Source organism: Stegastes partitus, unplaced genomic scaffold (genome assembly GCF_000690725.1).
Source record: "Stegastes partitus isolate 25-593 unplaced genomic scaffold, Stegastes_partitus-1.0.2 Scaffold93, whole genome shotgun sequence".
Lineage (NCBI taxonomy): Eukaryota > Metazoa > Chordata > Actinopteri > Pomacentridae > Stegastes > Stegastes partitus.
In genome coordinates this window covers 228,891-253,879 of record NW_007577824.1, presented here as the reverse complement: position 1 = coordinate 253,879, position 24,989 = coordinate 228,891, and the positions used below count along the sequence as shown (strand labels likewise).

At 42.8% G+C, this 24,989-nt stretch overlaps 1 protein-coding gene across 11 annotated transcripts in view; it reads left to right on the top strand.

Annotated features, from left to right (window-relative positions):
* Window positions 1-24,989, top strand: part of kiaa1109 (KIAA1109 ortholog) — an 88,745-nt gene that overhangs the window by 21,584 nt on the left and 42,172 nt on the right. For 10 of the 11 annotated variants that reach the window (XM_008277254.1, XM_008277252.1, XM_008277255.1 and 7 more), the window contains exons 18-48: window positions 147-253; window positions 1,395-1,627; window positions 1,830-2,048; window positions 2,447-2,584; window positions 3,274-3,450; window positions 3,819-3,947; window positions 4,567-4,686; window positions 4,821-5,155; window positions 5,950-6,200; window positions 6,552-6,792; window positions 7,949-8,440; window positions 9,730-10,003; window positions 10,134-10,271; window positions 10,437-10,507; window positions 10,850-11,023; window positions 11,620-11,740; window positions 11,915-12,064; window positions 12,907-13,034; window positions 13,362-13,564; window positions 13,856-14,056; window positions 14,178-14,389; window positions 15,980-16,131; window positions 16,395-16,545; window positions 16,699-16,851; window positions 17,059-17,299; window positions 17,541-17,689; window positions 18,782-19,013; window positions 19,614-19,775; window positions 22,541-22,725; window positions 23,221-23,396; window positions 23,554-24,151. In XM_008277254.1, coding sequence (XP_008275476.1) covers window positions 147-253; window positions 1,395-1,627; window positions 1,830-2,048; window positions 2,447-2,584; window positions 3,274-3,450; window positions 3,819-3,947; window positions 4,567-4,686; window positions 4,821-5,155; window positions 5,950-6,200; window positions 6,552-6,792; window positions 7,949-8,440; window positions 9,730-10,003; window positions 10,134-10,271; window positions 10,437-10,507; window positions 10,850-11,023; window positions 11,620-11,740; window positions 11,915-12,064; window positions 12,907-13,034; window positions 13,362-13,564; window positions 13,856-14,056; window positions 14,178-14,389; window positions 15,980-16,131; window positions 16,395-16,545; window positions 16,699-16,851; window positions 17,059-17,299; window positions 17,541-17,689; window positions 18,782-19,013; window positions 19,614-19,775; window positions 22,541-22,725; window positions 23,221-23,396; window positions 23,554-24,151 — 6,313 coding nt within the window. The remainder of the gene's footprint in view (window positions 1-146; window positions 254-1,394; window positions 1,628-1,829; window positions 2,049-2,446; window positions 2,585-3,273; window positions 3,451-3,818; window positions 3,948-4,566; window positions 4,687-4,820; window positions 5,156-5,949; window positions 6,201-6,551; window positions 6,793-7,948; window positions 8,441-9,729; window positions 10,004-10,133; window positions 10,272-10,436; window positions 10,508-10,849; window positions 11,024-11,619; window positions 11,741-11,914; window positions 12,065-12,906; window positions 13,035-13,361; window positions 13,565-13,855; window positions 14,057-14,177; window positions 14,390-15,979; window positions 16,132-16,394; window positions 16,546-16,698; window positions 16,852-17,058; window positions 17,300-17,540; window positions 17,690-18,781; window positions 19,014-19,613; window positions 19,776-22,540; window positions 22,726-23,220; window positions 23,397-23,553; window positions 24,152-24,989) is intronic. The other variant, XM_008277246.1, reaches the window with a different exon arrangement.

Here is a 24,989-nt window from a genome sequence, read left to right as displayed (position 1 = left end):
GACCTATTTGCTGTCTGTTGCCTCTACTCTATGTCCTCGAGTTAAACGGGTCATAAAGCAAATGATGAAGTGGAAAATCCACTTGAAATGATGATAAAGCATTATGACTGTGTTCTGAGAGTACATGTTTCTTGTCCTTACATCAGAGCTGGCTGGGTGGATTGCTGGAGTGTGCCCAACTTCTTGCTCATCATTGACTACACCTGGCACCCCATTTATCCCCAGAAGGCTGATGAGCAACTGAAACAGTCATGTAAGCTCACCGCTTCAGTATCAATTCTTTCGTCTTCATAAAGTCAACCATACGAATGTGTAAGAAATTTTAACTGTCTTTGAACCTGCAGTACGGAACTTAGACAAACACTGTCGACATGTGCTTGTGATGTATGTCGTCGCAATCGATCGGTTTCTTTTTTAGACTGCACTCCTTCCTCAGAAGGCTGAATTTTATCTGGAACATCAGGAACGAGTCTTGGACGCTTCCTCGATTTTTCTTCTCCAGGCTCCACATTACTCCTAGTTGCTGTAGCTTTCTCTGTCCCCATCGCTAAGTCAATTCCCTCTTTAGCTCTGGCAAACCAGTCTTGCTGATTGAAGTAAAACGGATCACTACTGGTGGGCCAGCACAGCAATCTTATGACAGACACCAGATTTAAGCCTCCAGTATACTACGAGTTACAGAGCGGTTTACCTGGGGCTTATAGGCCTAATCAGAATTGTGTGAATTTTGGTGGTTTAATGGATCCCCGTATGGCTCCCCACCCATGGTTTGGCACACATGTGGACTAAAGATTAATTAAAAGTAACCATCATAGTGTGAAATATATTTATACTGCTGCTGTTACCTATTAAAGTAAGTAGAAGGGCACTGGGAGAACAGGCCAGTGTCCTGTCTCACAAATCTAAAGTAAGTGATCTGGAGTCGCACCAAAATTTAATTGGCCATGCTCCAGCTGTATACAAGTTTCATCAAATTCATCCTGGTAGCTCTTTTGAAGTCCTGCTTTTAGACAAACAAACAAATAAGAAACACTGAAGGCATGCCTCAGCAGGGAATAATTCTTAAATCTTCATGCAGAGTTGCACTGACAAGATACAGAGCCGTTGTGTGTTCGCATGGACAGACCACGTTTGAAGCAGCTGACAGTGACAGTCATAACAGTGTTTGTCTTTCTGTCTACCGATCAGTGATTTAAAAGCCATGATATGATCTGAACCACGAGGTTTGTGATCTGTTACACCCCTACTGAACTTTTTTTGGCAAGGACTTTAAATATGGCAGATGTTTATTTCAATAAAAAAATCCTGCACTCCAGTTTTGAAACCATTTCTCTCACCTTACACCTGGCTGTTTAACATACTGCTGTCTAACCCTGTGGTGAATCGTTACTCAGTGTCGGAGATGGAGGAATCCATGCTGTCAGCGTTGCGACCACCGGAGCACACCTCAGTCCCCCACAACGCCCCGCCACGCTACACCTCCACGTCTGCTTCAGCTGCCCACAGTCGGGCACCCACTGACCCCTCAGAGCTGCCCCCCGACAGACTTCATGTGGAGATGGAAATGTCCCCAGACTCTCAGATCATCCTTTACGGGCCTTTGCTCCGAGCGCTGATATCCATCAAGGTACAAAAACTCTTAATTTTTTGACTTCTCCGCCATGCAGTCATTGCACTTTGTGTAGTCAATAATCCAAATTAATTAAAAGACAGTGAATGTCGATTTTGGTTATTAACATAAGCACCAGATATGCATAAATAAATGAAATTATTTAAAAGTTTCCAATCCATTAAACACCTTTTGATCCTCCATTCGATTGTTCCCACAGGAAAACTACTTTGGTGAGGATGACATGTACACAGACTTTGAGGAGGCAGTGTCCAGTCCGGTGTTGTCCACGTCCACCTCCTCAGGCCTCGGCTGGTCTCCTCTAGGAATGGAGGATAGCGAACATAAGGACACTTCAAATATCCATCCCCTGGACCTGCGGCCCTGGGACATCACCGTACTCATCAACCTCTACAAAGTACACGGCAGACTGCCAATGGTAAGACCGATCGCTGCCAATAGCTGAGTGAAAAAGTCTGGCTTACAAAGAGACAGAGAGGAAGCAGTGTTGAAGCCCAGGAAATGGGATACGATAAAAGATTACAAAACATTCCATCACTACAGTGTGAAGTAGACTTGCTGAAAATGAACAGAAAGATGCAAGATGTAGAACATAAAACTGATAATAGATGAAAAACATATGTGTAATTTATGTACATATAGACAAAATGAACACAGTTAACATTCAGTAAAGTGCTTTTATGTGGATATACATTTACATCAGCTATTTTTACCATCATTTGTCTCCTAGCTGGAATGATTTTTTGATGTGTATTTTTTTACGAAAATAACAATGTGCGTCTCCATGTATTTGCTTATTTCCTCGGGGGCCTCCAGCACTGCAGTAGCGAGGGTCCTGAAGGCCCATCCGGCTTCCTGGAGCGGCTGTGTTTTGAGATGAAAAAGGGTTACAAGGAGACAATGCTTCAGCTGCTCCTGTCTCCCATTCACATCTTTGTCAGTGACAACTACCAGGTATTATACAGTTCCACACAGCTGCCTCATACTGCTCAGTTTAGCTCCATGCAACGAAAATATTGTTTAGATTTTGTTTGTGTTTTACAATCGTGAAGCAAAAAGTATTCTTTTAGTGAAAAGAATATTTTTTGTTTTTATATATATATATTTTTAGTCAATGCTTATGTTATCCTTTTAAAAGCATCAGCAAGACAGTGTAATACAGGACAGTAATGCAACCTATATGGCTTCATGTGTTCATAGACTCAATAAATACACAAACAATTGCTCTTTAATCTGGTAACTGAAAGGATGACTCAGTCCTAAGAAAACACCCTGAATAAAACCTGCAGTCAGTGTTGCATAATGTGAAACATGCTTGCAACAGCCACATTTTTGCATAAGCAGCTGCATATTGTATAACCGCGCAGAATTTCTAATCTTTCGCCACGAGTTGGATCCTATTTGCTGCTGAGTGAATAACTTTCCCTAATCCCTGACAGAGAATGTGTAGTCTTCATCCCCCTCCTCCAGCCTGATAATGAGCACTTTTAATGGTGCGCGAAGGGGTGTTATAGAAAGGAGTCACAGGTTACACTCTGGGAAAGGATTGCTCGAAGCAACACATTTCCTTTATGTCATTGCAGTTTTTTGTGGATTTTGTGATGTAAGCTGAAAACGAGTGTGTGCAAATCTTTTGCCCACAGCGTCCCACAGCGGATGGGGTGTTGAGAGATGGCCACCTGAGCCTGTCTGGCCTGCAGATGAGAGCCCATGCCATGTTCTCTGCTCAGGGTCTCCCTCTGGGCAGCGACACGTTGGAGTACGCCTGGCTCATCGACATGCAGGCTGGTGGCCTCACCGGGAGGGTCACTGTTCCACAGGTGTGTGGGTGTGCGTTATTGTAAACCTGTGCAGGCTTAGATTCGGATTACATCATGGATCTTTAGGTCAGCTGAGTGGGCTCGTGCATGTTACTGTGGGAAAGTACTTCTTAGAATGTGTTTTCTAAAGCTGCTTGTATGAACCACCTCTAATGCTCTTCAAAAATTCCCTGCAATAAATGCTGCTCTTTCCAATATGAAATGTTTGGCCTTTGAACAGACTGTCTGCACTGTTCAGACTTTTTGTTGTCACACCTTGTAGGGGTGTTATGTTTTATCATGTGGTGTTTTAAGGTTTTCTGTATCCACTGTTCACCTCCACTCTACGCGCTTTTATTTTTCTGTGAATCTGTGTTTGTGATTATTAGGTGGCCAGCATGATCGAGTGGGGCGAGACTTTCCTTTTCCATGTGGTGTCCCGAGAGTTCCAGCTAGAACAGCCCAAGCCCTCTGTCATCTGCCAGCATGGTGTTGACCGTCGCATCTGTGATGCCAAGGTACAGTCAGCACGCTATGAAATTCTGCATTAGGACTAAGCCTCATTTCTTTATGCATTCTCACTTTCTCTGCTGTAGCTGTCAAGCTCTGGTTTGAGCTAGTTAGCGGCTGTGTCTAAATCTCACACTGGAAGCTGCTAAATTAGATCATTATGGCTGAGGGCTGTTTTTGTAAGATTTGAATGTTTCTCAGAAGTGTCCAGTTTAAAACGAAATGTTCAGATGATTTCAGATAATAAACGGAGATCATAGAAAACCTTTCCTCTAAAAATACACGACTCAGAAAGCACACTTTTTACACAGATGTAGAAACACAACAACAGTCTCAAACGTAAATCTGTTGAATTGTTTACAGCAGCCATACATAGCAGTCATACATAACATCACAGTTTATTAAAAAAACATGAAAGAAACAAGTCTGTTTCGCAAAATGTCTTGCTTGTATGTGAATACTAACAAGGATATTTTTAAAATCTCTGCCTGCGAGCCCTCATTAGTCTCTGACAACTGAGCAGCTGTGGCTACAGGCTATGTAGCAGTATGTAAAGCACAGTCTAAGACTAAATAGGAACTTTCCTCTTTAGCAACCACTGAATAGTTTCTGATGGTTGTCTTTCAGCTCACCTGTCTGCCTGGTCATTGTCGCACATCAGAGGAGCTGAAGTACACCATGACACGGCTGGCCATGGATGGAGTTGACCTCTTCATCGTGGAGCACGGCTGTGCTGCCAATGTCAAAGTAATTAACAACTATTGTTGAGTTGTAAAATAAAGCTATACTTTACTTGTTTAACTCCCTGTCAGTTTATAAATGGTTTAGGTTTTCTGTATTTGTACAGATCTTTCATTTTTCCTGTCTTTCCCCACCCGCAGACGGGTATTGTACGTGTAGCCAACTGCAACCTGCACAACCAGGCAGTGGGAGAGGGCATCAGCGCCGTGGTGCAGGACGTAAACATCCGGCAGTACATTGAACAGCAGCAGCAGCACAGTGAGGCAACCAGGCTGCAGCTGGCTGGACAAGGTCAAGGTCCTGGTCAGCCATTAGGTCTCGGTCAGCCCCCTTTGCTGCGACGTTCTGTCTGGCTGGAGGCAGGTTCAGTCAACCTAAACCTCATCACAGCAGATATTGCCCTGGCTGCTGACCACCCAGCCAAATGTGAAGTCCAGAGGCATTTTCTGGAACTACATGATGCTCAGACCAAAAGGTAAAAACAACAGATAGTCATCCCAACACTTTCTACAGTCTTCCCTCAGCTGCCAATAGACAATTTTTGAATTTTAGTGTTTTTTATTGTCACTGGCCATGTTTTTTCAATTTTATTTGTGAATTTGATTACATCTAGTAGCACCTTTTGAGTTCAATCATGCAAGACTGGTAATGGTCAAAACACAGTTTACAGAAAAGCAATTGCTGAAAGCTCATTTCAGAGCTGAAGTGACTCACCCCTTGTATCACACCTCGGTGAAATGATTCACTGATACAGTCGGAAAAATGTTCATCTTGTATTGTGAAGCAGATATATTTAAACAAAAGGATTAATCACTTCATGTGATAATTAATTCCACATTAAAATTCAAAATCTCTAAACTGTTATCACTAGAGTATATTATCTTTCCTCACTTGAAAATGATGTTACTTATTATTTTATGTAAATATATCATTTGTGGGTTATGGGCAACTGTATATATACTGTGTATATATACCCTCATGATTCTAGGAGTCTATGACAGAGCATAGCCAGAATCTGGAAACTTACCAGAACAGAGATGAAGCAATAAATCCTCGTTGGATGTTGATAAAGAAAGAGAGACCAGTTACACTTTTATCAAGACGGCTTCCAGTCTGTATCCCTTGATAGAGACTTACTGACATACAACAAATACAACTGCAACATGTCAGCCTCTTTTAACTCCACCGCCCCAAATGCTTTTATTTGCTGCATTCATCTTTTTTTCATCAACTTTTACTCACTCTCCATGTCCCACTTCTTCTGCTCAGACTTTGGTTCCTGTGGCCAGACGAGGCTGGCATTCGCAACAAGCGAAGCAGGAACCGCTGCGGCTGCCTCGGAGGCTGCCGGTTCTTCGGCGGTACCAACATGGGCCTGGACTTCTTTAAGCTTGAAGAGCTGACGCCCTCCTCCTCATCGGCGTTCTCTTCTTCCAGCACTGAGTCAGACATGTGTTATGGCCAGTCCTTGCTGCAGCCCGGGGAGTGGATCATTACAAAGGAAACACCCAAAGTGGATGGTATGGATTTGCTGGGATTTATTCTACATTTCCTGGTAGCCGCTGTTAAAGTGATTTCCCTACAGAGTTGCTAGAGGGGTTTCTTGTAGATCCCAGACAAAATAAAGAATAGTTAGAGCCTACAATGTTTTAATTAATTACTAAAACAGTGAGAACCTCTCTGCTTATAGACATCCAGGGTTGGAGTAAGTTTGCTGGGCCTTGTCTGTCTATGTGAAAATATTTTAGATAAGTGATGTTTTCTTGGGATATTTATTTGTATTAACTTATGAGCTATCTATTTAACATTAATAAAACACCAACATGAGGCCATAAAGTCTGTTTAGAGGCTGTTTTTCTGTGTTTTCTTAGGCAGGGTTGTTGGACTGAAAACGGAGACGCACTCTCCTTGCATACCTCCGGAGCTGCCTGAGAGGCGAGGTCAGCAACACCTCAGTCTGCAGGTGCCCCAGCGATCCCACAGCTCTGCCTCGTCCTCTGAAGAAAATAGCTCCTCCAGTGCCGCCTTACCCCTGCTGGCTGGAGAGCGAGACAGCCCCTCACCAAGCACAGAGGAGCGCATGTTTCCCGTGAATGGCAAAAGCCCCGCTGAGTGAGTAACAAATGACACTGCAGATGAATTGGTGTAAATTTACTCTGATATTTGATGTATTTAAGCACTAAAATTCTCACCATGCCTTCGTAAGGGTGAAGGCACGTCGGAACTATAGGATCTTCACCCTGGTTGTTGTTACACATTGATGTTAAACTTATAACTTTAATGTCTAATTGCTGTACTCCAAATCAATATACTCTCTTCTGACTAAAGCTTAATTGGTTGGAAAATCGCCATGTTACTTTTATAAGGAGAAAATTGCTCCATCAGTAGCCTTCCAACATTAATCCATTACTTCTGGAGGTGGAAGGAACAGACTACTTGTAAACCCTCCCATGTTTTCACAAGTTTCAACTCTCCCAACACAATGGAGACTGCTAGGTCTGTGATATTTATTGTAGAGGCTATGTTTAATGAACATTTACAGCTGTGAACTAATTGACAACATGCTACTAAAAGTTGTTGGTGTAGCTGCATTTTGTTCGTGCCGTGGTAGGATGGATGTGAGTAGGCATTTGAAAGAAAAGCAGAGCGCTACAGTGACTTGGGCCCGGATTGCAGGGACAAAGGGTGGCAGACATGGTTGTACCCTGTCGAGGTAGGGTGCAGAGGGTTTCCTGCTCAGTCGGTCGGGAAGTTGCTGACTGCCGTGGGTGTGAAAGGTTCAGAGAGAAAGAAGACTGGAGGAGGCAGCTGAGAGAGCCTCCTGTTGGCTATGGAATAGGAGAGAGGAGATGAGCTGGCAGCCAGGGGGGAGTGAGTAGTGGCCGGCCATCACTGCTGACCCGCTAACAGGACAGTGTTATGGTTGAGGGTCGAAACACTCAATGACTGTTGGTAACCATCTAATTTCTTAACCCCCTGGCTAAAAGCTCCAGTCATCACAAGATGGCTGTAAGAGTAGCATCTCTGGATGTATGTTATCACAGTAGAAGATGAAATTAAAATTTAATATACTGCAAATACTAGTTTTAAATAATGACACATAAGTCTTTTAGGATAATAATGCTAGCAGCTAGAGGGCACTCAGTTCAGCTGGCTGAAGAGCAGGTATGATTTAAGCTGATAAAAATTCTCTTTGCTTGACGACAGCCCTACAACACACATCCAGTCGTGCCTCTGAGTGTTTGATTTTTGTCTTGCTTCTCCGCAGCACCCTAGGGGATGTCCCAGAAGTCTCACCTGTCTCACCAAACAGCTCCCAGGACCGCTCCTCAGTGCGCTCGCCCCTTTGTTCTCCTCTGAAGCGCCAGTCCTCTGTGCACTCCGGTCGGCTAGGCAGCACCAAGAGCCTATCAGCTGCCGTCTTCACCGATAAGCCACCGCCAGTGCTATCTGGAGGCGTCCAGTTCAGCAGCGAGGTTTCACGCAGTGATGAAAACGTTCTGGACTCTCCTCGTCAGCGCAGAAGCTACGGATCCTTTCCCTTCACACCGTCAGCAGATTCAAACACCTTCCATCAGTACCGCTCTGCCGACTCCAGCATGTCAGTGGCTGACAGCGAGGCCTACTTCTCTGCTGCTGAGGACTTTGAGCCAATCAGCAGTGCCGACGAGGGTCCAGGGACGTACCCAGGCCGCAAGAAGAAGAGGAGGCAGCAGATGCAGCAGCCGCAGCAGCCCCCATATCACATGGAGAACTACAGGTCAGCTGAGATAACATATACTTCAGAAATTGGAGCACGGACTATTCTGCAAATGAAGATAAGCTATAGTGAAACTTACAGAAGTTCTCAAAGTTAAAGAGTTTAAAAATTTAAAGGGAGGCTGAGTGGATGGTCAGATCATGTACAAGGTTAAGTACGGGATTAAGGTGATGGTAGATTCAACACAGCTCACAGTAACATCAAAGAGCCTCTTATTTCTCATCAGTGAGAGAAGATGAATTAACAACCTGCCTGGCAAAGTTCTGACCTTGCCAGAGTGTTACCCCTTATAAATAATGTTAAATAGCTATTATGAAGCATTTTTAATAATTTCCTGAAAAGATTGTGATGAACGCAGGAATTAGATTTTTCATCAAATGTTATCAAACTTTCAGTCCTCGTTTTACTAAAAACATTTACTCTGTATCTAGATTACATTTGAACACAGAAATAGAATGAATGTTGTGACTTTTTTATGGCAAGTGAAGCTAAATAATATTTCAACATTTTGCTTTTTGAAAAGAGGCAACCACTGTCTTGAGTTGAAGTAACAGTAGGGAAATCACAGACTGTGCTAACAGATTGGAAAATAGGGAGTAAACAACTGCATTGAATAACTTTGCTATGATTGGACAAAGTGTTAATGGAACAATGTGCAGAAATGCATTAACTCTGTTGTCATTTTTATGTTTAATACCCGACAAGTTATGAATTTAATCGTGTAAAGCAACTTGCCCCAAAGCAAAGCACATTATAGCTTTCATTTATTACTCTGATTTGATCATGCGTGCATGGATGGATGGATGTGATGTACAGGGGTTGTAGCAAATGAGAAGTTTGATCCATTGGTAGCCACTCGCTGCTGGTGTGTTTTTGCAAATTGCATTTCACTCTTGTTCTGAAACTACACTCGTCAATTTTCTATTACCAGAAATTGTTCTCACATTGATTTTGAGCACGCTTTTTTTGATTGATGCAGCCTCAACAAAAACACAATCAGTCCAGTCATGAAAAGTTTCAGCTGGCACAGGCCTGTGGAAACATTAGGCTGAATTCAACAGAATCAAACTGTACAAAGCAGCAGTTTCTGACAGACATCCTCAACGTTTTGTGTAAAAGCATGAAACAGAACTCTTCAAAATATTTCAAGGGATTGCGAAGAGAAGCAACAATCAAGTCCAACATGCCACCAAAACATTTGTGCTTAGTTTGACAAGATTTTTGGCTATAAATGCCAAAACCATTTTAAATCTGTTGCCCTTGCTTAAAATATTTTGACCTCCCCCCAGCCGAAGCTCCATCTACCACAGCGTTGAGGGACCCCTCAACTACGTCCTCAACGGGGAGCTGATCACCGAGCCTCGTCCTCTGCCGATGCCTCCAACGCTACCCCCGCTGCCACCCCATCCCCTGCCCAGCCACACATCCCAGGCCTCCTTTGTCTCAGCGCTGGCCATGGAAGAAGAGAGCTCAGTGGAAGCAGAAAAGACGGCTGAACCGGGCCCTGTAACTCGGCAGCCTCACGTCATGGCGTGCTACCAGAACTACCTGGCCCACTACCAGGTACGTTCTTTTATGATGGACCCCTATGTACTGGTACTCGCCGAGGAAAAAAAAAAATAAATCTGTCAATGTGAAGCCTGGAACTATGTTTAATTTGCTGACTTTTTACATCATTTTACACCCGAACCAGGTTTCAAATTGGTCCGTCAAGCAGCCCACCAATAAAAGAACCTCCAAATCTTCTTTGCATCGCCCCCTTGATCTGGACACGCCCACCAGTGAAGAGAGCTCCGCCTCTTTTGACCAGCTCTCCGTCCCGAGCTTTAAGGTGCTTGACTTTAACTTAATATTTTTTAGCTTGCAGCAAGGTTGTTGACTGTATCCACATGTAAAATGGTAAATACTGTATTATTAAATTGTATTTCATGATGTACCCAGTACATCAGGTTTATAATTGACCTTTTTTAAATTTTTTTAAAAATATATATTACAGGTGATAAAGCAGGGGCTCTCAGCCAGTTCTCTATTAGACAGAGGAGTTCAGCTGATGGGTGACAACAACAGGTATTTAAGTCAATATTTTTACACTCTCTCACCTCGTAAATCTCCCAAAAAACATATAACTTTTTGTATTAAACATCATTAATAATCGAGATTCCTTAATATCCAATTTCAGTGTCCTCATTGATAAGTGATTGTTTTATTTTCTTCTCATTTTTTATTTATTTGTTGTTGCAGAGAAAACATGATAACCAATAATAATTATTTTTTCTTATCTGCCAATAATATACCAGCCACCTTTTGCATACCTTAATATGCTCTGCAGCACACAAGGGATGTCTTACAGATTGCAGCCTCTTCTGTCTTTACAGCCAGACATGATGGTCTCTTTGTTTGTGTTAACAGTACACCATATACCCCTCTGGATAAGAGGGCCATGGAGAACACAGATGAGGACACGACAACAGATGACTGGACTCTAGAGCAGCCTCTCGCTCAGACCAGAACCACTGCCATTGTGGAGGTGAAGGGGGCCATCAACGTGGTGCTCACGCCCCTTGTTGCTGAATCCTTGGACAGGTAGCACTCAGGCTTTCTGTTGTGTTTTTTCTTTTTATGTGGTTTAAGCTTTCACTGTGTTCTGACTTGTCCTGCTGCTTCTTTGGCCTCATCTCTATTAAAACTGTGCTTTTAATGTCTGTTGGAAAAATCTGATTTAAATAAACGATAACATGCTTGCTGACACAAAAATTTTTCTTACAGTGCACTTTCTTAGTTAAGAGTTATTTTTAGCCGGAGGCTAAGGTTTGACCTTACGCCAATTTAATCCCTAAGCACACTGCATCTTGGATCTTAAATTCTGCTGACAGTGCTTCACAGTCTGGCCTCATTCTTGATTGTCTGGCAGCGTGAATTTTTAGTTTGCCAAAGACTAACGGCACTGGGTTAACAATGCTCTTACAAACAGCAATATCTTGGCTAATTCAGGTTGGAAACTAATAAACTGTAGCTAGAAGGTTTAAATGTGACCAACATCCAAGTTGGCCACATTTAAACAAGTTAATGACCCAATAAAAAAGAGTTATACCAAATATCAGTGACATAAGTCAAAATATTTAGAATTCTGTGACATCTTTAGTCTTACTTCAACTGTTTGTGTATTTGGTTTATTTCAGGTACATCGAGTCCATGGTCCACTTTGCCAGTATCCGACACCCAGCAGCCATTCTGGATGACCTGCACGGCAAAGTCCTCAATGAAGCCTATCAGATCAGCAAGTCCACAGTCACTGAGTCTGTAAGTACAGCAGCTCACAGAACAGAGCAAAATCCAGCAGCTTGATATGCAAATGTTTGTAATCTAAATGTCCGAAGATTTAACTAAATCAGATTCTCAGTTTAAAAGTAGATTGAAGCAGGCTTTGATGCCCACTGACTGATGTCTCTCTGTTTTGGGTCTGGATCCACACAGAGCCAAACAGGCAAGCAGGAGCACAAGCTGTCCAAGACAGAGGGCACGACCCCTGGCTCCCTCAACATCTCCCATGGCCAGACGGACCTGTCCGTCAAACCAGATAATGTGAAAATCAAGGGCCTTCAAGCCAACGTCTCCATCCCCAAGGTGAGACCCATGACCTAGAATAATGAGAGGCCAACAGTGTTCCTCAAAATGTGCTCTGACCACAAGAGACTGAAGAGCAAGCACAGAATCATGAGCACTACTGTAGATCACTTTACATTTAAACAGTGTATATACAGGGCACATTGTATCCAGTTACTAAGCCTTGATTTTTGTTCTTTTTTTTTTAATTACTAAAGAGCAAACAGAGATGTGCCCTCTAAATGGTTTTTTGTACAATCAAAGCCATTTAGATTCTGTCATTTTTTCTCAAATTAATAGAAGTTAATGCTTTTTAACCTCAACCAGATATGTGGAATATTCCTTTTATTTGCAACAATTGCAGTATTGATTTCACTTTTGCCTTCTTTATAAATGGTAAATGTTCTGCACTTATGTAGCGATTTTTTTCTGCCATAGTGACCTCCAAAGTGCTTTACAATGTGTTTCTCATTCACCCATTCACACACACGTTCATACACAATGGTGACAGAGCTGCCATGCAAGGCACTAGCCTGCCATTGGGAGCAACTTCGGGTTCAGTGTCTTGCCCAAGGTCACTTTGACTGTGGAGTGTATATACACCTTATATCAAAAGGACAAAGACGATCTCAATTGGAGAACACAGCCTCAAACACTGTGACTGTGTGACTCAAAATTTTTTTGTTCTGTTCATCTTTGTAATGCAATAATTTGTCCTGTTGACGATTTTCTTCGGGACATTACTCGTGTTTGTGTCCACAGAATCCAGTGTCTTAAGTTATTTTTTGTGAAGAACTGTGTATTTCAGCCAGTGCAGCAGTTTAGTTCTTTTTGGATTAGTTGTCTCTTTGTTTTCTGTGTAGGTGAACCTTTGCCTCCTGCAGGCCTCTGTCGAGGAAGGGTCACCGTCTTGCTCCAGTAAGTGTGTCACACATGTGTCTCTAGTGGCGCTGTGCTTCGACAGGATTGCCACCCAGTTCAGGATGAACAGGTAATGCCCCCAGCGCTCGTCATGTCACTGTATGTGTGTGTTTGTGTGGATGCAGTGACTAAGCTAGATGCTCTGGGAAGATGTACCTTTTTTACATACTGTGTTGCGGTTGTTGGGGTGCTGTTTTTCCAAGCGTACACACTTTAAAAGTAATTCAGTAGGGTTGAGAATCTGGGACTGATTCAGATTTTCACATTTAAAGCTAATCCTCTAATGTTGATTTCTACAAAAATAAAAAAGACATTTATAATAATATGTATTATGACCATAAACATAAAAGCAGGCGAATCTGATTGAAAACACACATTTACCTTCTGCTCCTTTCAGGGGTATCGTTGAAGAGACTCCCAACACCACTGAACATGGACGACCCTCCGTCAACCTGGAGAAGTACGCCTCAGCCACCAAGATGCAGCCTCAGTCTTCTGGATCATTGCGTTCCAACGCCGGCATCGAGAAAGGCAAAGAGATCGCTGCAAGGCTCAATATCCACCGTATCCACAGCCAGCTTCGAGGCCTGGACTCCACAGGTTGGTTGAAGAGACTAATGGCCTTGTTTGAAAGTCTAACACTGACATTTAAGCTCACCTACAACCTATTTGTCTCAGGGCAACTCATTCAGCATATTAACAATGTAAAAAGGTGCTTTTACTTGACCTAAACTACACCAAGAGTTTAGATCCTTTGACTTTTAGCGCTTTCTGTGTTCATAAATGTATTTTAGATTCAAAAGCTTTTTGTTTTCTGTTGAAATTTTTAAAGAAAATCGCAAGAAATTGTACATGGCATTTTTTTAAAAAGTTGCATTGCTCCTCCTCCAGACATCGGAACGTGTGCTATCACAGCCATCCCTTTTGAAAAGTCCAAAGTGCTGTTTGGCCTGGAAGAAATGGAGGAGTTTTCTTTGGTGGATGAAACTGATGCCCAGGCCACCACAGGCGATCTGGGCCGTTCCGCCACATCTCTGGAGAAGTGGGGCTGGATCATGTTTGAATGTGGCATTGAGAACCTTACGGTGAAAGGTAAACCAATCCAGATGCTTTAAGTCGTTTTTACATTTAGGGCACCTAATATTCAGATTTTAAAGATGAGATGAGGGCTTTTGTGTACAGATTTGTGAATGTATTCCACATTGTGTCACAGGGGGCCGTCAGTCTGGAGCCATTCTTTACAACGCTTTTGGTGTGATGGGGCGCTCGGATACCGGAGGAAAGACAGGAATGTCTAAGTCCAACGGTTCGACGGGTTCTCAGACAGGGAGCGGCTACAGTACTGATGTGTCTGATGACAACCTGCCACAAGATGCTATCAGTCCTGCATCTGATGTCAATGAGCACTCAGACTCAGACGACCAGGTGAGATACCGACAAAAAACAAGCTACTGTGTTAAAAATGCATCCCTCTCTTAGAAATTTCTTGGTCAGGCTTAGAAAAATACATCTTCAGCTCTGCTGTATCAAATGAGCACATTAATCTCCATATTTTACCATAGAATTTCAGCGCTGCAGAGTTGAGCTGCACATCGTCTTTTAGCAGTTTTTGCAAGGTCATGTACATGTGTTATGTGCAGTACTGTGCAAAGATGTTTGACATTTACATATTTTACAAAAGTATTTGTCTTCTGCATCAGTTTCAACAGGAGGTATTGTGTTTTCGATTCCCAGATGATCCCTTTGCATATAGAGGAATATTCGAGGGAGGTATTTGTGTGCTGCTAAACGGAGGAACAAAATAACATTGCTTCCCTGATATACAACAACAACATAGGCCAGTGTGTGTAAACAGTTATACCCAACAGGTGCTAATGAACAAAGACATAATAGTGGGTTAAACCAAAATCCTGAACTGAAACAGAAGCAGGTATGTAGGGTGAATAGAACTAGGTGAGAGACGGTCATCCTGAAGAAGTTACAGTTTCATCTAAAAATCTTACATCATGGCAGAAGTGAGCACAGCAACAAGACCCAACATGGTCATTCAGCATCAGCAGGCAGAGATGTCATGACCGACAAGCATTTCCAGATGTGCTGTCTAAACTTTTCAGCCGAAGCACCAAAAGCCAGACTGAAGACAGAAAACTGAGTGCAGCTGTTAAAAGACATATCAGTCTTAGTTTTTTTTTTTCCCCAAGACTGGAGGGTGTCCAGAAGTACCATCAGCTCAGAAACCAGTGGGACCCTGGTACACCAGTCTGCAGTCTGGCGAAGTCTGGTCGGAAGTAGTTTTTCTGGAAGACTTTGCCAAAAAGCAAAGTGACTAACCTGCACACACAAACACAGGAACTGAGGTGCAGAGGAATATTTGGCTCTAACAGAAGGCAGTTTATCCGCCAAAGGAGAAGGATGAGTGTCTGCAGGCAACAGTGAAGCATGGAGGAGGCTCCTCGCAGGTTTGGGGCTGAATTCCTGCCAGTAGAGATGAGGATTTGGTCGGAATGAGTTGATTATTTAGAGCTATTAAGTACAGGCAGGATGGTGCCCATCATCAGGGAGATGTTTGATTGCTTCCAAATTCATTCTGCAGCATGACAGCAAGCATACAGCCAGAGTCATGAACAACTCAATAAGGAACAAAATGTCCTGCTACGAGCTGAAAAAGGTCCTAAATGTCACAAGAAGAACAAAAGATTAGATTTCTTTTATGCACAAAAGTCACTGCTTGTTGCCAGCTGTTCACGCAAGTATCAGTACAATAAGGTTCAGATGTGCATCAAAAAGTTAAAATAATTGAAAATAAACAGATTGAACTTCCCAATTAGTCTGAGAGGAAAGAGATTGGAATCAACACACTAGCCGGGATCCCTTTTGATCTTACAATCACGTTGTGATGTCAAGTCAGCAGTATGATGAGGCTGACAGTGACGTGTTGCGGCTCTACTTGCAGCAGTGAATGTGTTTCAGAGGTACAGTGCTGCTTGTTCAATACTGTTCACTTCTGCTCTGTAGGATGAAGGAGTCGAGTCCGACGACTTGAAGAAAGACCTCCCTCTCATGCCCCCACCTCCTGACTCCAGCAGCATGAAGCTGACCATCAGAGAGATCTGGTTCAGTTTTGCTGCTCCCACCAATGTGCGCTCACCGTCACAGGCCATCTCCAGGTACGACCGCACCGACTACGTAGACCTCTTTACACGAAAGCATTCATATTATTACTAATATTTATACTAAAAGTACACAAATAAGTGACTCATAATCTAATCAGAAACACTTCAAATTTAGCAAAGTTGCTGACATTATATTAATTCATATGTTACAGCTTTTAGCATCTTAGCTGCAATAGAAGAAAAATGTAACATGAGATTGTAGCTTGTATTGATCAGTGGTAATTAAGGCTGTCTGTTGTGTGTGTGTGTGTGTGTAGGCAGTTGAATCTGCTGAGCACTGCCACGCCTGCCATTGGAGCCTGGTTGGTTCCCATTGACCAGCTCAAATCTTCTCTCCGCAAACTGGACATGGAGGGCACACTGCGCGTCTGTGCCGTTATGGGCTGCATCATGACAGAAGCGCTTGAGGTCAGACGTACAAATATGGACAGAAGAAATATTTTCTTGAATTAAATTTTAATTTTGAAATGTAGCACATTTCAGAGCCCTCTTCAGCATTAGATTTTTCTGTTGTACTTTTTTTTTAAACCTCTAACCATATATTTTGTCTCCCATCAACAGAAAAAGAGCATCCACATCCCGATCCGGAGCAAGTACAACCGTGTGACTAAACGAGCTCGCTACCTGCATGAGAATCCCTCCTGTATGCTTTGTAACATCCTGCACCGCTACCTGCAACAAGCTGATTACTCTGTCATAGAGGAGGCTACCATGGTGAGTGGGAGGCTTCAGTTTTACAAAACGCTCAACTTAACCATGATTATAAAGGCTAATAAAATTAAGTTATAAGAAAAACAACTGCCAATTAATGTAATTGGTCTGAAGTGCTCTTGGCTCCCCTTCACTATTTTAATTAATCCATCACTGTTGTGAAACTGCAGCACTAACCTGTTTTTTTTCCCTCTACTCCTTTCATCCCAGAATGATGGAGTCCCAGCCCTGGTGACTCTAAAGAAGGGTCTGGTAGCTTTGGCCAGACAATGGATGAAATTCATTGTTGTAACTCAGGGATTCAAGGCTATTGGTCTGATGAGGCCCAATCAGCTGACCAAACCCAAGGAGCCTCAGCAGAGCCTGGGCGACACCATCCTGGGCCTGGACAACGGAGCTGCACTGCAGAGTGACACCAGCGCTGATGGAGCTGAATTTGAATTCGACGCAGGTGGGAACTTTCAGTGTGCTAATAATATTGTGAGCCGCCCATCTGTTCCCACAGATGGACCGTGAAATTCTTAACCTTTACTTCTTTAATGTTTGCATAGAAATAAACAAACTGTTACCACTTGTATGCAGAGAGGAGACGTACAGATGAATGTCACAGTGCGAATCTGTACATTTACTTTTTTGTAGCAGGTTTTCACAAGGGTTTTCTAGGAGTTTTATTTTATGTTCTTATTGTGAAGCCACAGTGAGTGAACACACCATGTTGCTGGTGGGAGCATGCAGCCGCCCCCCACCAAAAGAGGCCAACTCTGGTCCTGTCAGCGGCGTGGAGATCATGAGGAAACTTTCCAAGTCCCATACACACAGCGAGTCTGCACTCAGGATCAAGGTAAACGTTAGAGATTTAGCCTTTATGTCTCAGTTCTGTCCTGCTGCCTAATAAATCCTGTTTATGCACAAGTATACAAATTCCCATCTCTGTAACAGACATCATGCATACATTTATATCCCTGCATATGAACATTTTTACGCTGTGCTGTATACTGTCCCTCACATACTGTATGCAAACCAGATTATATTGATAGTAAGATACAGTTTTAGTCAAGTCGAGCTAGCGTGTCCAGCGATAACACAGAAAATACTATTTTCCAGTCACCAGGATTTGTTTTAAAGGTTATGTCGCCTCTCCCAAAGAATTAGAATTACATGGCAAGATATCAGAAAATCAAACATTCAAAGCTATTCTCTTACCCTTTCTGCAGTGCTTGTACAAAGTATGGCAAAAATATGATCCAAATAAAACATACATATACCTTAGATGTAATGATTAGTTCAGAAAATTAAAAATGTTATGAATCCGTTTTTATTTTTCAAGTAAAAATGCAAAAAGTTCAGTCATTTCAGCTCCTTAAATCTATATATTGTCTGGATTTCTTTGTTTTCTGTGACATTAAATTGCATTTCAACTGTTGGTTGGAGAAAACAAGGAACGATAATCTATTGTCTCTAACCAATGATGGGCATTTTTTGCTGTTTTCTGATATTTTCTAGATCTTGGATGTAGCTCTAAAAAAAAAACCAAAAAAACAACTTATTGCTAAAGTGACTGTTATGAACTACTTTAAAAGGAGGAAGCACTCCACAGAAGACTCTCTGACTCGCTGTGTTGACTGTGGTGTCAAGGTGATTCCACTTTTGGAAAGCCAGGAGGGATTTGGGCTTACACTGAGTGGCGAGATGACATTTTCCTCTCTCTGCCAAATTAAAGTGTGATGTGTTTATGCCATTGTTGGGTCAGCTGAGGCACCTCAGCTCTTGTCCAAAAAGTATCACCTCAGCTAAAGGTTCATCCTTCTCATAATGTTGCCAGACACAATACATCCCAGCTGCCATTAGCATAAAAAAACGCTGGCAACTTGTGAAAAATGATATGATGTAAACACAGCGTCCTCTTAGCAATCTGTGCTTTTGTGCTACCCAGGGCTCTCACCCCTACCAGTCGCTGAGCTACACCAGCGGTGACACAGCAGCTGACTCACCCGCCCATGTGAGCCGCGCAGGTCTGCCGGCCAAGGACAGCCCCAGGAAGGAGAGTCTCCTGAGCAATCTGACGGGCAGCTTTCGGAGTCTGCACAACCTGCTGGAGGGCACGCCTCAGAGGAACGAACCGTCTGCCACCACCGCAGCCAAGAGCAGCTCCCTCACTCGCACAGGTACTCACTGCTGCTAACTGCAGTTTGTGGAAGGTTCTGGTAATCGCTGATCATGAGAAACTTTTTCATTATCACCACATGTAACAGTCCGTCATTTTTGTTCCAATACTGACCTCTACAGTTCAGTTATGTGATAATGATAAATTACAGCATGGTCTCCTCTCAACCACATGCTCACTGTGGGGAAAAATGGTGCATCGCCCAGTTTATTTCACTCGGCTAACGTTCTTTAAGCCCTCCTGGTATCTCTTCGCCTCATCAAAGCAGGAATACTAATTTTAAGCTTATTATGCCACACTGACTAACAAAATGCACCAAAGAGGGAGAAGCACAAAGTGATAAAAAACCCACATCAACTTCATGTTCTGATTCCATGTTCGTGGAACTTTTTTAATGAGAATGTGTGAAAGTTTGAAATTGTAGAAACCCTGTCCTTGCTGGTACTTTTATAATTCCCAAAATGTACATTAACCACATGTGGCTACAGTGAAAACAGGGTTTATCCACGCACAGCAGTCAGTCACTCACTCTGTGATGTCCAGTTTTTGTAGTCTGTTACATGATGCAAGGTGCTCTCAATCTCCTTCCTCTGCTGTTCAGGAAACAGCTTAGGCACAGACATGCTGACCGAGCACCCACTTCTGTCGGAGCCCTCTTCTGTCAGCTTTTACAACTGGATGTCCAACGCTGTGGGCAACAGGACTGGAGCCGGAGCCCAGGAGTCCCCAGTCAACCGCTCCCAACACAACAGCCTTCAGACAGGTGAGACACTGTCCGTTCTTAGAGCTGCTTAACACGCAGTCGTCCTCAAATGTATTCATACCCTCCCATTAAGGAAGGAAAAAAACAGCTGCCACTGAAATAAGTTGAAATTAACAAAAGTGCGTTTTTGTTATTTTTTTTAGTGAAAATCATAACATTGCTTTTGAATTGTGGTTCAAAAGAAATATAAAAAAAACAAGCAAACAAGCATGATAGGACCCGTAAACTAATATTTAGTTGAACAATGCTTTGAGCCAATCACTGCAATCAAGTGTTTTCTGTAACTCTCAGTCATACTTCTGCACCTGTTGACAGCTATTTGGATTTTGGCCCACTGCTCATCAGCAAAGTGCTCCAATTTGTCCAGGACAGTTTTTGTTTTTTAAATTATTCTTTTCAACCAAAATTCAAAAGCAGTGTCTCATTTCACTAAATTATAATTTAGCCAATTTTTATTTATTATTACTTTTTTCAGCTTTTAGTTATTTGAGTGACTATTGTGAATTTTGCCTTTTCTTTAATGGAAGCGTATGAATACATTTGAGGACGACTGTATGTCTTGAAATTCATTTTTTTTTAATTCATGGAGTTCTCAAAAAGGGAGCATCATTCATGTGAACTCATTTCTTTGGAACCTAATGTGCAAAATTATGCTTTTTTTTTTATTATTTAGTGTTTTGTTCTAATGCTGTTGGAAGAGATGCTCATTACTAACCACTTCACACTTCTAGTGCTGTAGCTGCACCTGAGGGATTCAGTTAAATTTCCATGTGATGTTGTTTTAATAGACTCACTGGATTCTCCTGACAACTGCTACCAATACCAACCACTGCCAGTTAGCAGTCCAGACGGAGGTCAGGGGTTGTTGCTCAGTGTTGTGCTGATGGTGTTGGTGATCTAATTAGCTAGCCAGCAGCTAGTGTGTGACCCTCGTTAGTCTATTATTCACCTAGAACTGTCTTTTTGTGTTTAAAAAAAAAAAGAAAAGAAATGTTGTTGTTGTTGGTGTGGATGTAAGACAAGAGTGCCTTCCTTCATACTGGTGAGACATTAATTTGTTGCAAAAACAAATTACATAATTTGAGCAATTAATACTGTATAGTGTGGGTTAAAGCCACTGTGTATAGAAAGTGTCTGTTATTCTGGGGTCTGACATTTTTATTGGATAAGAAAATGAGATAAAATCAGCGGCAGCGTACCCTGCTGTCTATCACAGTTCTGTTTTTATACATGCTACCACGAGCGACACCAATGTCAGGAGTTTTATTTAACTCCTTCACATAGCACATATCTTTTTTTTTGTTGTTGTTGTTGCAAGATCTGGCTATTGTCTTCACTAAATTAACCATTCACAGCAATCCATCCCCATTACATTAAACAGCTGTTAAAAAATAATGAAGCAGTAACACTTTCTCTTCTCCATTACCAGTACAGATACCTGACACTGGGGTTTTGGGTTATATTGCGTACCAATCTTGTACGAGGGTTCTTTTTTGTAACACTTTTAAAGTCTGTACACCTTATAGGTTGCTAGTGATCATGTAGTAAAGTAGCTCTCATGTCATTGAAAATTCCTAACAGTGTGAATGTTTTCATTGGAGTCAAAAGATAGCTTAATGGATTTTCCAGAATCCCCTGTGACTAGGCTACAAACCTGCCGCTGTGCTGTTGTGTTGGAGAAACAAAAGGCGTGTTGTTTCCATATTGATACAGACAGGTGACAAATTAAAAGAAACGCCAGAAAGGTGGACTGCATTCTGCTATTGAGTAATTACTTTCCAATCATGCTTTGTGTCACGTATAAAAAAGGCTGAGCAGGTTCTGACTTTGAATCAAATCGGCAAGAAAAAAAGATTGAAGTGACATTTAAAGAGACTTCACTGTTGGTGCATAGGTAGCACCAACTTCACTGTCTTCTGCTTTTGTTGTAATAGCGACTAAAGTGACATCTACATTTAGTTCTTTGGGAAAGACGTCAGAAAACAGGGCTGGAAACTGTGGTTGACAGCACGTATTTGGTGACGGTGATGCATTAGTGCGATACGTAAGGAGAAACACAAGAACAACTTTGAGAGAAGGGTCACTGCAAATCAATACAAAGTTGTTCTGATGGTGGCCCAACGCTTTGCTAAGACACTCTATGTCTCAGCTGGTTTTTTCTTTTCCATTTGTCACCCATCTGTATCTTCTTGTCAGACATACTGTGAGAGCATGTTAGTAGAATTTAGCAACCAGAAATTCCACTTATCCCTGACAGCATGGCTCTTTCCCTTCCCGTCGCCCTGTAGTCCCACTTGTCTTCTAAGTTGCAAACTGCTGCATTTGTTTCATTCTCTCTCAATAGCAGTTTGTTATTCAGAATCACCCATGCAGATCACTGACAAGAGATATGTTGCCTTCACACTTGTGCAGAGCACTTACGGGTGCAATTATATGTGTGTAACGCCCGTGTTTGTGCCCAAGTTGATTAACGTCGTCATTATCTACTCACTCAGGTGTGAGCCAATGACAGCGCAGCAAATCAACTGCAGCAACTCCTCACAAACAAATTAAGTGAATGTGATGTGGCTGTTTAGAGTTTTAAATTGCGCAGAAAATGGCCATAAAGTTCCCCTCAACACTGTCTCTTGCCTTCTGTGTAATTTATTATAATGTGTTTGTTATGTGAAGCTGGAGTGGTAAAAAATCTTTTGCTCACACCAGAGCTCACAAGCTTTGGAGAAACCACAACACTCCCTTGTGTGACACATATCTCAAACCCTCAGGTGGGACTTGTAACCTGCCCACCATCCCCTCAGCGTCCGATTTCAACACAGTGCTGTCCAGCGATCAGAACACTCTGGATGGGACACACTCCCAACATTCCCAACACAGCACGAGCCAGGACGACATGGCCGACATTGAGGAGGGCAACCAATGTCCAGCTGCTGTTCAGCTGGCCGATGCTCAGGTGCTGTCCAAACATCTGTCTGCGTTTCTTTCTCATCTGTTCTAATTATTGTGCTTGATGTTTAGGCTTTCATTAGGTACGCTACTTACGTGACACCTGCAGCTTATTGAGACACGGTTTTAGAATTGTTTTTTAATTTGTTTTATTTTTTTTAAATGAGGTTTTCATTTGTGTTGATACCTGGAAGCAGACAAAACTACTTAAGCTTAATAGTCTGACTGGCAAGTAGCTCATTGAGACAGAAAAAGTACTCATCGGTATCAACCTGTGCTCATAGTCATGTCACCTGTGCCAGACTGAAAAACAAGAGAATTCTGAATAGTAGACAAAAGTGTTTGGAGAGTGCATTACGTTCCTGTGTCTCAGATGAGGCTTTTGTTTTAGCTTAATTTCTTCTTTAGATGTCTAAAGCTCTGTCTGCAGGCCTCATTGTTCAGCCTCTACAAAAACCTGATTCTAGTCAATGCCTTGATAATCTGTTTTCTCATCCCTCAGGTTGTTTTCAAACCTTTGCTGAGTTACACAGGCATCCAGGCTCAAGATACCACTCCTCTTAGTTACAAGATGTATTTCGGGGAGCATTTGTCTTTTTCTGGCAACCTTGAGTGTCTCAGAGCAGACATCGTTGACTCCGACACCTCCAAAGAGCGCAAGAACAAACGTTCCCGGAGGTAAGATTATCCTCATGTATCATGCATGCGTGCAACATATACACATAAATAAAAAAAAGATGAGGAAAATAATGTGTATTAATGTGTTTTTGTGTGACATGTACTCAAAATAGAAGTATAGAGTTTTAAATACGTCTCTAACCCTTTGTATACATAGACAAGGCATGGTGAACCTCCCTCCGCTGGAGTTCAAACCAGCGCTGCTGATTGAGACATTCAGTCTGAATGCGGTGGTGATGGAGAAGTCGACCAGCGCTCCGCAGGGCCCCACCGCAGCCCCGCTGTCCTTCCACGACCTCAACCGCCGCCACTACAACACATTCCACTGTGATTTCACGACAGCCTGCCAGGCCATCAGCCAGCGCGTCGACATGGCCCTAGTGCGCCTCATCCACCAGTTCAGCACCATGATCGACGACATCAAGGCCACGCAGACCGACATCAAGCTGAGCCGCTACACCGCCGGCTCGGCCTCCCCGACGCCCACGTTCAAGGCCCGGCCGTACCGCCACTTCAGGTCTTCGGACTTCAGCCGCAGCTCTCGAGGAAGCCTGAACGGGGCGGGCCGCAGCGGGACCCAAACCCTGAAGAGCAAGAGAGGGGTGGGGGGAGGCGGAGGAGCTGGAGGAGGAGGAGGTGCAGGGGTCTCTGGCAATTTACCCCCTAATGGACCTCCATCAGGCATGGACACGCTGGGAAGAAGGGAGCCCAGAGGACGGAGCTCCCTGGGACGCTCCGAGCGACGCACTTCTAAGGTAGCAGTAAGAGTGGCAGATATCTTCAGACTACTTTACTGTCAGTCATACAAATTATATCAAGGATGCACTGCAGAACGAAATGATGACGCAGGGTCAGCGATAAAAAAACACAGTGAAAATACCTGAGATAAATTAAATGATAAATACTGTTGCGGTAGTGCAGTGAGTAAAAATAAGAGCTTTTATGTAGCTTCTCTGAGAAAATAGAAAAACAAAAGAAGTGATTGATGAGGAAGTGAGCGTTTCAGTAAAATTGCGTTGTTGAGCAACAGGCACTAAAGACTTCAAGCATTAACTGTATAAACACTGTATACGGGTACCATGAGATACTAAAACTGCAACAGACCATAAAATGATTTTAGGCTCTTTCAGTGTCTAACAGCTTTGTTGCCTTTGTTTGTTTTACAATTTGGAACAACCAGCTTCTATGGACTTTCAATTATACTCTGGCTCAAACAGCATTAAAGACCCCCTCTAAGTAGAACCATGCTTTGTGAACATGTCCATATGGTGTTTCTCTATGCTAGAAGACAATAAGCAGTCCATGCCATGGCAGAGCATGCCAGCCTCGAAGCTGTAATACATGAAATACATTAGCATCCTGATACTTGTGGCGTCGCTGCTCAGTTTGCTCCTCTTCTTCAAAATCAGTTTCCAGTTTGAACACGTGTTGTTGAATTACTCCAATCTTCCAGCCTATCAATCTGTAGTGGAGGTAGATTTAGATGTAGGTTTGATTAGTCGAAAGGTGAGCAGGCAGCTGCAGGCAAGTCGTGGGCAGGTTGTGGAGTTAGAGGCAGGGAATAATTTCACACTATTAATATTCATAGACCTG